Genomic DNA, 12,325 nt, shown 5'->3' with positions numbered 1-12,325 from the left:
TGTCAACCAAAACACAAAAGCATGAGAGGAGGCGTGAGTTGAGAAAGAAATTAAGGCTTTTTGGTTTAATTAGATTAAACCAGGATTTAATTAAACCAAAATTAATTAAAATCCACTCTTTTGGTTTACTCAACATAACTCAAACTCTATTCCCGGAACACGGATGTTTCAATTCTCCCCCACCAACATAGATTCGTCCTCGAATCTCGCACAACCATCAGTCAAGGACTCCCGTGCAACCGTCTCCACGGTCCGCACTCCTGCGACCGATCTACAGAAGGTCACCTCTAGGCGATAGACTCACGCTCCAGGCGTCATTTGCTCTCGACTTTTTGGAGTTTCCTTTACTCATAGGTCTAAACCTTGAGTTTTTATTGGCTCCTCATCAGACCTAAGTCTGCATGCCAAATTTTGGCTCCTCATCGAGCCTAAACCTGCATGCCATAATATATATAAGGAAAAATCCAAACTCGTCTCTCGGGTCGTCACTCTACAGTGTGCCTCCAGATCGTCATCCGAAGTCGATATACCAACCATACTCCCAAGTCACAAAGTCTCCGAGTATGGCAGTACTAGGAGAACTAAGATCCCCCCAGAGTCGCGAGCAAACGATTCTGAACACGTCTGAGTCCTATCCCTATCTAGGTTTCCTTCTCGTGGCTCGCGTAAAACATCTCAATGTCCTACCAACCACATATCCCCTCACTGGAATACCTCATTACCACACAAGGATCATATACATGCCACAAGGGCCGCCACAAAGGCCAAACAAATGTCCTAAAGAGGACCGCCACCAAGGCCAAACAAATGTCCTAAAGAGGACTGCCACCAAGGCCAAACAAATTTCCTAAAGAGGACCGCCACCAAGGCCACTCATCCCGAAGGACCGTCACAAAGACCATCTGTCCCGAAGGACCATCACAAAGACCATCTGTCCCGAAGGACCGTCACAAAGACACTCTGGCTAAACAGCCCGCCACAAAGGCCAAATAATTGGCTAAACAGCCCGCCACAAAGGCCACACAATGGCTAAACAGCCCGCCACAAAGGCCACACACGGCTAAACAACCCGCCAAAAAGGCCACACAATGTCTAAAAACACCGCCACACATGGACACAATGACTCAAAAGTCCACCACTAAGGCCACACAAGCCCTTCCAAGGCTCTCCACCGCTAAAATGGACAAATTCTAACTCCCATAAAACTTTCCATATTTAGCACTTTTACATTTTTGGAAACTTTCCACTTTTGGAAAATTCTATTCCATGAAAACTTTCCTCCAAAACCCCGCCTCATGGAAACTTTGTACCCCGAGCACCACCCCATCTTGTTACTGAGTCGCACAACCAACCACCCCAAGCGACCGAGTAACAAGAGAGATGGGCTGGAATACTCCATTCCCGCTCCAGCCACGGATTACAGATGGGACCTAGCTAGACAAGTTCAAGTTGCGGCTAGACAAGTTCAAGTTGCGGCTTGCTTCTCATACCACTTCTTAAACCTTGCCTTCATCTTCGCCTCAGGCTCCCAAGTCTGCTCCTCAACACCATCACAGTCCCACATGACTCTCATCAAAGGAATCTTCTTCTTGCTAAGTTCCTTGATCCTCCTCTCGAGAACCCTCACTGGTCTCGCCTCCAATGTCATGTTAGGCTGAAGATCCTCAGGAATCTTAGCCAACACCTGCTCACCCTCATGGAGACACTTCCGCAACATAAAAACATGGAAAACCTTATGGAATGCACGCATAACCTCGGGTAACTCCAGTCTATATGCCACTGGTCCAACCCGCTCAATCAATCTGAATGGGCCCATATACCTCAGACTCAACTTAGTCTCTGACAATGACCTATTCGGATCCCGCAACATGGCCATCTTGAGGTATACTCTGTCTCCTACCATAAACTCAAGATCTCTCTTCCTCCTTTCAGCATAACTTCTCTGCCTATCCTGAGCCTCCTTCATGTTCAGGTTGAGAACCCGAATCTTCTTTGAGCTCTCCTGAACAAAACTAGCACCAAACATGCTCCTCTTCCCCACCTGAGTCCAGCATAACGGTGTACGACATGGTCTCCCATACAAAGCCTCATAAGGAGCCATCTTAATACTCGCCTGATAACTGTTGTTGTAAGCAAACTCTACATGGTTCAGGTGATCCGCCCAATGGCCACCCAATCCAACACACACATCCTCAGCAAATCATCCAGCGTCTGGATCGTCCTCTGTCTGGGGATGATAAGCTGTACTCATATGCACCTTAGTGCCCATCTCTGCCTGAAATGCCTTCCAGAACACCAAAGTGAACTTAGAATCCCTATCAGACACAATGCTTGCCGGCACTCCATGCAATCTGACTATCTCCCTCACATACTTCTTAGCCAAGACCACTGCTCCATCAGTCTTCTTAATGGCCAGAAAATGTGCTGACTTAGTAAACCGGTCCACAATGACCCAGAGAGCATCAAAGGTCCGTGACACTGACAATCCTACTACAAAATCCATTGTGATCATATCCCACTTCCACTCTGGAATGGATAGACTTTTTAGTAATCCGCTTGGAACCTGATGCTCAGCCTTCACCAGCTGAAACACGTCGCACCTCGCGACCCAACTAGCTACAACCTTCTTCATCCCGACCTAATGATAGTACCTCTTGAGATCACGATATATCTTAGTCGCTCCTGGATGAATAGAAAACATGCTCGCATGAGCTTCCCTCAAGATCTCCTATCTCAAATCCTCATCCTTTGGCACGCAAATCCGACCGCGCACCAAGATAGTACCATTAGCTGAGACCTGATACTCTGAATTAATATCCTTAGAGACATTCACCAGCCCCAAATTCTTCTCCTGAGCCAACCACACCCTGCTCAGAAGATCCGCTCCATAAGCCGCCTCCTAACCCAATGGTTCTCGAGAAACCGCACACAAGCTCAATGCACTGATCTCTCCTACCAGAGACTTCATCTCCTGGTCCTATAGTAACCTGTCAAACCAAGGAAACTCCTGATCTCAGTGACATTATGTAGTCTAGGCCAATCCCTGATAGCCTGAATCTTCTCCAGATCTACAGAAACTCACTCTGCAGAAACAATATGACCCAGAGAACCCATCTCACGCTGCCAAAAACTACACTTGCTCAACTTAGCAAACAACTTCTGCTCCCACAGCTTCTCCAGAAATGCCCTCAAATTCACTGCACGAAAATACCAGGATATCATCGACGAAAATGATGACAGACACGTCTAGAAACTCCTGAAACCCACTGTTCATCAATCTCATAAACGTTGTTGGTACGTTAGTTAACCCAAAAAGGCATCTCCACGAATTCATAATGCCCATACCTCATCCTGAAAGCCGTTTTTCTCACATCTACCTCATCTATCGGTATCTGATGATAACCCAACGCCAGATCTACCTTAGAGAACCAAGTAGCACCCCTCAACTGATCCAACAACTCATCGATCCTAGGAAGAGGGTACTTGTTCTTCACAGTGACCCGGTTCAAACCCCGATAATCAATGCACAACCGGAAACTCCCCACAATATAATGATACACTAGGACGGATGAATCCCTTACTCAATAATCCTCTACCTGCTTCTTCAGCTCTGCCAAACAAACACTCAAGTATGCCGACATCAACTCGAAGCCACCTGAATGTCAACCCTCTTATTCGTCCAAGAACCTCTACAAACTTGTCTCTTAGGGAAAACTTCCACAAGATAGATTAATCCAAAATTAGCTTTCCGCTTAGCTATTCTCCACAGCAAATCATCAATACGAGCGTAATAAAACAACAAGTACCATACGTTCGCATATTCCGATTCACTGTATCAAATGCTTTGCAGACCACCAACTTAACCTACTTGACTTGTTTCCCCCCAGCAAGCTTACCAAAACCTTAAATCTAGTAACCCTGTCCATCTCCAATGAACTTCATCCACCATCATCGCAACGATTAGTTTATCCTGCCATGAAGGCTTCTCGTGAATCTTATGTACCTGGCAACCATGCCCTTACCGGCTCATATCTGCTGCAGCTCTCCTTCCCGGGACTCCAGCACCACCGGCCACTCAATCCTGGCACATCAGCCACACATTCTTGACCACTCCGGTCATAAAACCCTGGCCCACCGGCCAACACAAACTTAAAATCCAAGATTAAACCATTATCACTCTCGAGGTCTACATTCCGTCATTATGTTCATACTCACGTTCTATACATTGCTTGCTCCCAACTCTTCCTCTCTTAGGTCGCAACCTTTGAGCCATACCGATCTCAGTCTCAGACCAGCGTCTTCGAGTTATACCGTTTCAGTCTTGGACCACAATCCTCAAGATCTCGGTATCAGGGGAACTACTCATCCCCTCAGGGGAATATCATCCCCTCTGCCACTCTCGGAGCCCTCAGCCTCTCGAGCTATCGGTATTCAGGGGAATCACCATCCCCTTAGGAGCAACAATCCTTAACGACTATAAACATCTCTCGACACAAAGTACCTCCTGTGGTCCGAGTATAACATTGCAATGTTACAACTGCCCACTAAACTTCTAATATCCAACTGGATTAATCCCGAAACAGAGAAATATCTGCTCCAACTGCATATGTCCACATATCCGCCTCCCTAGGTTTGATACCTCTTGAGAATAATCTCATACCGGTCATCTACAACCGCTCCATCCTCTTAACATAAGGTGGAAAGTCCTCAACATCCGCAGCCCTCGGCTGCACCCTGCCACATGCGGCACAACTGGAATCTGCACTCACTCTTGATCGAAAGAACATGTTTCTTCTTCCTGCTTGTTTTTTTCCAATGTTTTTTTCAACCTGATTTTTTAATATTCAATATGTTTTTTTTTTCCTGCTTGTGCTTCTCTAGATGATGAGTCGTGGACCCAAATGATGGTAAAATCCTCCTCACAAATTGTTTTTATATTTTAATGCTCTGTTTCCAGTGATTTTTCAGCTGCTGGGTTGTTTTTACTTCTGATTTTATCAAACAGCACACAAAAATATATTGAAATACATTGTTTGAGCCTGTGGCCTGCATTTGTTTGTCTCCGCTCTTCGTCTGAAAATTCAAAAGTTTCTTCGCTCTACATTTGTTTGTCTCTGTTTCTTATCTCTTGCCTCTGGTCATCAAATATTTTGGAGAGAGAGATAGAACAGTTAAGATCTCAAGTTATGACGACGACGAAAAAGACGACGGCATGTTCTCACCACGTTGGCTCTTCTTCTCCACCTTACAAACTCATATCCGCTGCCCCAGAAGACCCACATTCATTTAAATAAAAAAGAACAAACAAAAATTCATGCTCTATGATTCACACAATCTCTCTATTTGATGAAAGTGTTTTCATGACTTTTTTTATGAAGAAAATGACATAAAATCTTAAACCAATAACATAATATTTCAATTCATTAACAATCCAAGATTCTTTTGTTTTATTTGAATAACATAAAACTTTGAATGACTTTATAAAACTCTTAATCCAATAAGACTAAATTTATGAAGATTTTAGATAACATTTTACAAATCCACAACTAATAACACCAAATTTTAAAAGAGTTTTAAAAAGTCTTGATTGAATAACTACATATTTTACATAACTTTTAAAGTCATTAAAAATCTCATTAAATCCTAAACCAATACCACCCCCTTAACTTCTTTACATCGTTGTTGACTTTTAGTTGGTATTGTTTTGTTTTCCATCGTGACTTTTACTTGGTCGTTCTAATGCCATGCCTCTTTCAACTACACTCACTAATTTTTGAATGTAGGAGTTCTGTTTTCATCTTTTAGTAGTTAAAAGGTTTATGAAAACTGTCTTGTATAATTTTTTTGGCAATGAAGTTCGTAGAGTTGTTGAATGCCCTGGAATGGGCTTTTTTGAACCGAAAGACTCTTTCTATGTTGCTAAGGTATTGCTCGTATGCCTAGCTGTGACTATAGCCAACTCAGCAGTCATATTGATTATTTTTCCCCGTCCTCATTGTTTAGACTTTCTGGTCAATCTTGAGGTAACAAACTCCTCATTCTCTTTGCTATCTGTTGAGTTGTCTGCAGTTTGTTGTTTGCTTTTGATTTCTAAGATGAAACAAAGAGTAAAAGACCTTTTTTTCTTAAATTTCTCTCATTAGAAAAACATACATCATACAAGCTTAGACCAAGTGCATTGGCGTCCCAATGTGTCGTCCCATGTAATAAAAATGCCAAATTTAAATCGAAATCATGTTTTTAACTAAGAAACGTCTCTACTTATGGGACGTAATTCGACCGTCCTCCATTACACGTGGCGCCGTCTTATTTGCTGATGTTTTTTGTAGGGTTCGACCAAATGTATCGAGGGTTCGACTCATTTTGTTTATCTCCGTCTCTCTTTCTTTATCCTCTCTCTCTGGACGGCGATTTGATTCCGAAGGATGTTTTCCTAGACAATTGCCTGAAGCATAGAGAAATCCGCCGTCACTTTGCTCTCGCCGGTTGCAATAGATAGAGGTCTGTGTTCGTGCTTCGTTTCTGATGGTAGATGGTAGAGTTTATTTGATGTATTATCTTTTTTGGGTTTTAAGGGATTTGTTTATGTGATTCGATCGATTTGTCTCTCAGTTATGATTCGATTGTTGAGTATGTGTGTTTATGTACAAATTCCCTCTTATTTTAATTTCGATTTAGGGTTTCATAATATGTTTTTGATTTCGATTTAGGGTTACGATTTAGGGATTCGATTTAGGGATTTGATTTAGTTTTTAGGGTTTCGATTTAGTTTATTGGGGTTCGATTAAGGGTTTGGATTTATTATTTCTCTGCTTTTAGTTTCTGATTTTATGACCACAAGTAATGTTGGTTCCAATTTTTTTTTTTCGGATGCAGATTTCAAATTAAAAGTTTGTTGCTTTGGTCGGATTTCGAAAGGGATAGCAAGCGAGTCGACATGGTAAGGCAACCACATTAAACTCATTACTACTTTGTTGTGTATCCGTATTCTGTCTTGTTAAACCGAGTCTAACATTTTACTTGTTTGTTGTTTATGAGTTTCCTCAGCTTTCATCTCATGAAAGCCTCACATAAGGAGAAATCACAGAACAAGTAGGAACAATCAGAGAGACAAAAGGTAAATAATTGATTCAATTTGGCTAAAAAATGTCAATTTCTTGTTGTTTGTTGTATACTTGTGGTTTGTAGTTGTCTCATTTACTGATTTGCTAGACTAGTGTTGTTGTCTACGTAGTATATACTAGTTCATAGTATTTGATTGAAGTTAGTTTATAATTATACGAAAGTTATTGGTGATGATCTCTGTTCTAAGTAAATTATTAATGCAAATGCGACTGTAACTAAAGCTACCTAGACATCAATATTTATGTTTCTGTAGTTACATGGACAATGTTGTTACTGTCAACGTTCATATATAACCAAACTCGATACTTAAAACTCTTGTTGATGTCTAGGACTGTTGTCTTTAAGACTTTAACTAAAGCTATCTAGACTTTAACTAAAGCTATTGTCAACGTTCTTATATAACCAAACTCGATTCTTAAAACTCTTGTTGAAGTCTAGACTTTAAGTAAAGCTATCTAGACTTTAACTCTTGTTGAAGTCTAGGACTGTTGTCCTAAAACATCTTCTCTATTTATTATAGTTGATATTTGTTGTCATAAATTTTGATTAGACTTAGGTAGGTGAAGGTTAGGTCTTTATGATTTTAATTTATTACTTGATAACATTTCACCCTTTAAACACCAAAGCAGCTTTTCAATCTTTCTCAACCATCTACTTGCTCTTGTTTATTGTTCTTGGTTCTTTGGTTCTTGGTTCTTTTCAATCTTTCTCAGTCATCTTCTCTCTCTCGTTTATGGTTCTTCGTTCTTAGTTTCTTGCTTCCTTTCAATCTTTATCAATCATCTACTCGCTCTCGTATATGGTTCTTGGTGTTCTTGCTTCTTTTCAATCTTTCTCAATCATCTACTCGCTTTTTCAAACAATCTTTTCAATTTCTTTCATAATCATCTCAAACTCTTGTTCATATGAGTTATTATAATACATTCAGTCAGTCTTCTAGTTATTTAGATCTCCTCAACAGTCAAGGAGAGACACTTAACCAAGAAAACTCTTCTTCCGAAATACCTCCTTGGAGTTCTCAAGATTCCCCGGATGTATCTCTTTCTCAAGAGGCACCTGTGAGGAAGGATAGGAAGAAGTGGAATCCTGCTGACGATGAAATCTTGATCAGTGCTTGGCTGAATACTTCCAAGGACCCGATTATTTCTAATCAACAGAAGGGAGGAAGCTTTTGGCAAAGGGTTCAAAAATACTATACAGAGTCTCCGCATGCTATAGGCAAGGGTGAACAGGGGCTGAACATAAACTGTAAACAGAGGTGGTTCAAGATCAATGAGTACACTAACAAGTTCTGTGGGGCATATGCAGCTGCAGAGAGACAAAACAGTAGTGGACATTCTGAGAATGATGTATTGAAGGTCGCTCACGAGATATACTTCTCCGACTATAAAACCAAGTTTACAATGGAGCATTGCTGGTGTTTGTTAAGGTTTGAGCAGAAATTCCTTAACCAAAACGCGGTCAACACCACCTCACCTTCAGTCAGAACAAAGAGGAAACCAGTTGCTGCAGCTGATCAAGACGATGCAACCCCTACTGAACTAGACTCGGAGACTCGGCCTCAAGGTATCAAGGGTGCGAAGGCTGATAGGAAGAAAGCTCAGGGAAAGGCTCTTGCTGAGTACACGAGCATGTGGGAAGTCAAGAGGAGCGATATGGCTTAAAAGGAGAAGCTGCAGAAGCTTGCCATTCTAGACACACTCCTTACTAAACCAGAGCCACTTAGTGCAGCTGATCAAGCTATCAAGGATAAGATAGTGGCACAATATTTCTGAGTTTGATGTATTGATAGTGGCTCAGTATTAAATTATGTATGTTCGTGTTTCTGTAGTTGCAAACAATTAAGTATGTTCTTGTTTCTCTTTCAATGTTTAATTACGTATGTTCTTGTTTCTGTGTCAGTGTATGTTCTTTACTATATTAATAAGACAACACTGTGTCTTGTATTTTTTGCAGGTTTCGCAAGACCATGGGCCACGACTACAGCTACTCTCAGCCTGATTCCTCAGATCAGGCTGCTATATACTCTGATGACACTGAGGGCAGGGAAATAGCAGCTTTGATACGGATGGATGAGGCCGAGAGTACTCGAGAAAATGATCAAGCGATGCAATACCCTCCCCAACCTGAGGTTGAGTTCGGATTCCCCAAAGTATGCTACTGTGGTGGTCAGCCTCTACTATCCTCAAGCTACAACAGAAGGTCTGTCGTTTAACTTTAATACATTATGAATTGATTTGCTATGTTTCAACATATTATGAAGTGATTTTGTATGTTAATGCAGATACTTCACATGTGCGAATGTTGATGATGGAGAGATGCATATTCACAAGTGGTGGGATGTAGCTGTCATGGAGGAGATGGGCGAGATGAACAAACAATGTCAAGTGCTGTCTGAGAAGGTGGATAGCCTCACAATCGCAAGTGACTATGACTCGCACATCAGTACTGAAACCGAGCAGAAAATAGTCATGTTAGAGAAGGTAGTGTTAGAGCTACAGAAGAGTAGAAATAGGTTTAGAAATGGTACATAATTGATATTCGTAATTGCTATTGTTGTATGTTTAATATGTATGGTGGTGATGTCTATGAAATTGTAATGACATTGTATTTTTGTGTCACGGGTAAAAGTTTGTGTAATTATAACTAAGTTTGTGTAATGTCAAAAAAACTAAGTTGCTATTGTTGTATTTTAGGAATGAATACATTTTAATGACATTGTATTTTTGTGTCACGGGTAAAAGAACGCATGACACACAGCTGAGTCACAAAGATTGAGTGACACTGCCTTCACGGGTAAAAGAAGGCATGACACACAGCTGAGTCACAAAGCACAAAGCTTGAGTTCACGGGCAACACAAAGCTTGAGTTCACGGGTAGCTTGAGTTCCTATATATATGCTTATTCAACACCAAAGAAACAAAATCAACACCTTCTTATCTTTTTCTACATTCCAATTTTTCTCAACATCAAAACAAAGAGCCCTTAAATTTTTTTTTTCATATGGCATCATCATCAAACCATTACCACTACCAAAGAGACGATGCGGATAATATGGATGGTTACTTTGATGATTATTTTGATAATTTTCTCGAAAATTCTAATATCATTCAAGAACCAATAGAGCGAACGCCACGGATTTTTATAGAGAGAAACCGGGAAGAAGGCCACATTAATCTTTGAAATGATTATTTCAGTGATACTCCAACATACCCGGAGAATTTATTCCGGCGACGGTTTCGCATGCACAGGCCATTGTTCATGCGTATTGTGCAACGTCTCTCTACAGAAGTCGAGTATTTCCGTCAATCCCAGGATGCAACCGGTCGGGCTGGTCTGTCACCTATTCAAAAATGTACTGCAGCCATTCGCCAATTGGCATATGGTACTGCCTCCGACACAGTAGACGAGTATGTACGAATTGGTGGTTCAACGGCTCGGAAATGTTTGCACGAGTTTATCGCTAGAATAATCTTGTTGTTTGGCGATGAATACCTAAGACGTCCCACACAAGACGACCTAGAGAGACTACTCTATCAAAATCAACAACGTGGATTTCCCGGGATGGTTGGGAGCATTGACTGCATGCATTGGGAGTGGAAGAATTGTCCAACAGCTTGGAAAGGGATGTATTCACGATCAACCGGAAAACCTACAATCGTGTTAGAGGCGGTAGCTTCGTATGACCTCTGGATATGTCATGCTTTTTTTGGAGCTCCAGGTACTATGAACGATCTTAATATTCTGGATCGATCAAATGTTTTTGATGACATTCTTAACGGTAATGCTCCGGAGGTCAACTACTTTGTATACGGAAGGAAGTACAATTTGGTGTACTATCTCACCGATGGTATTTATCCCAAATGGGCCACATTTATACAATCTATCCGGCTTTCACAAGGTATGAAAAATTCTCTTTTCTCTAAAAAACAAGAAGTTGTGCGGAAAGATGTTGAGCGTGCCTTTGGAGTCTTGCAAGCTAGATTCGCAGTTATTAAAAATCCATCTCGTTTATGGGATAAATACAAAATAGCAAATGTTATGAGAGCATGCATAATACTCCATAATATGATTGTCGAGGATGAACGAGAAACATACAGTTGGCGAAACATTGTTTCTGAATTTCAGGACGGAGAAGATGTGGATCAAACATATACCGTCGGTGCCGCCAGTTTGGGTTCAAATATGAGCAGTACGATTACTTGTCGAACACATTTGCGGGATAAACAAGTTCATGACCAGTTAAAAAAAGATTTGATTGAGCATATTTGGACAAACTTTGGACATCTTCCACATAATGAAGATTAATCACAAAAATTCTATGCAGAGAATAAAATGTTTGTTTTAACTTATGATGTTTGTATGGTTTATGTTTTTGTTTTTAATGTTTTAATTGTATGTTATGTTTTTTTCCAAGTTTTTGTAACTTTGTAATTTTCTTATATTTTTAATGTTAATGTTATATGTTTTATTTGAATTAAAACTTTAATATGATTTTACTTCTTAATTTACGTAATTAATTTTTAAAATAAAAGATAATATTATTTTTTTCAGGGGACCAATTGTGAGGGACACCAATGCTCATACCAAAATTAAGAAACTCTGAAAATAAGATTAAAATATTTGAGGGACCAAATTTTTGTCCCAACCAATGCCCATGGTCTAATAACCAAAAGCAAGCTAACAACTCTCTGACACACGACATGCTCTCTTTCCTACCCACTAAAAAGGCACTTTTACTAGACAAGTCTTTGTGTGTGTTACATTGAGAAATATCTGGAAAACTTCTCAACCGCGAGCAACAACCCATGTCAACCTAAGTTGATGTTGGTGGGAATAACTTGTAGCTTAGAGCACCATGACGCATCCAGCCTCTCCAGTTTGTGTAGATTCCTAATAGAAGAGGGAAGCTCCACCAAACTTGTGCAAGACGTAATTTTTAATGTCTCAAGATTAGTAGCATTCGAAAGATTCGGGATTTCTATCAAATATTTGGAGTGTCCCAAATCTATCTCCTTGAGATTTACGAGGGGCTGCATAGTCAAACACAACAATTGAAACACAATATTTGGAGTGTCCCAAATCTATCTCCTTGAGATTTTTTTTTTTGGGTGACGAAACAATTAAATCGAAACGCGTAAGAAAAGTAAAATTTTGTAAATGTACAGAAAAAAAAAAAAAAAAAAAAAAAAAAAAAACA

General features: G+C 40.4%; 2 protein-coding genes across 5 annotated transcripts; both read left to right on the top strand.

The window, feature by feature from the left end:
• Positions 1–6,870: 6,870 nt before the first annotated feature.
• On the top strand, positions 6,871–9,848 carry LOC109129850 (uncharacterized). 4 transcript variants are annotated; one of them, XM_087494339.1, is made up of 4 exons: positions 6,871–6,940; positions 7,048–7,117; positions 9,082–9,327; positions 9,410–9,848. In XM_087494339.1, the coding sequence occupies exons 3-4, from the start codon at positions 9,095–9,097 to the stop codon at positions 9,657–9,659; spliced, it is 483 nt and encodes a 160-aa protein (XP_087350465.1). In that variant the 5' UTR covers positions 6,871–6,940; positions 7,048–7,117; positions 9,082–9,094; the 3' UTR covers positions 9,660–9,848. The 4 variants fall into 4 exon arrangements, 2 of the variants coding, with proteins under 2 accessions (XP_087350465.1, XP_087350466.1); XM_087494340.1 differs by having other exon boundaries at positions 6,888–6,940; positions 7,039–7,117; XR_002036155.2 differs by lacking the exon at positions 9,082–9,327 and having other exon boundaries at positions 9,410–9,548.
• LOC147924731 (glutathione S-transferase T3-like) lies at positions 7,681–8,828 on the top strand. The gene has a single exon (XM_087494069.1). The coding sequence runs from the start codon at positions 8,031–8,033 to the stop codon at positions 8,787–8,789; it is 759 nt and encodes a 252-aa protein (XP_087350195.1). The 5' UTR covers positions 7,681–8,030; the 3' UTR covers positions 8,790–8,828.
• Positions 9,849–12,325: the final 2,477 nt, after the last annotated feature.

The sequence above is a fragment of the Camelina sativa genome, chromosome 17, assembly GCF_030686135.1.
Source record: "Camelina sativa cultivar CO46 ecotype springtype chromosome 17, ASM3068613v1".
Taxonomy (NCBI): Eukaryota; Viridiplantae; Streptophyta; class Magnoliopsida; order Brassicales; family Brassicaceae; genus Camelina; species Camelina sativa.
Note: the sequence above shows the minus strand (reverse complement) of the source record. Positions and strands in the feature narration are given on the sequence as shown.

What these genes read in the sequence shown, in the direction of transcription:
- LOC147924731 (XM_087494069.1), top strand. Translation starts at nt 8,031, where the DNA reads ATGAGTTATTATAATACATTCAGTCAGTCTTCTAGTTATTTAGATCTC.
- LOC109129850 (XM_087494339.1), top strand. Translation starts at nt 9,095, where the DNA reads ATGGGCCACGACTACAGCTACTCTCAGCCTGATTCCTCAGATCAGGCT. An exon ending in TCCTCAAGCTACAACAGAAG is followed by an intron (nt 9,328 to 9,409) that starts GTCTGTCGTTTA and finishes ATGTTAATGCAG; the next exon opens with ATACTTCACATGTGCGAATG.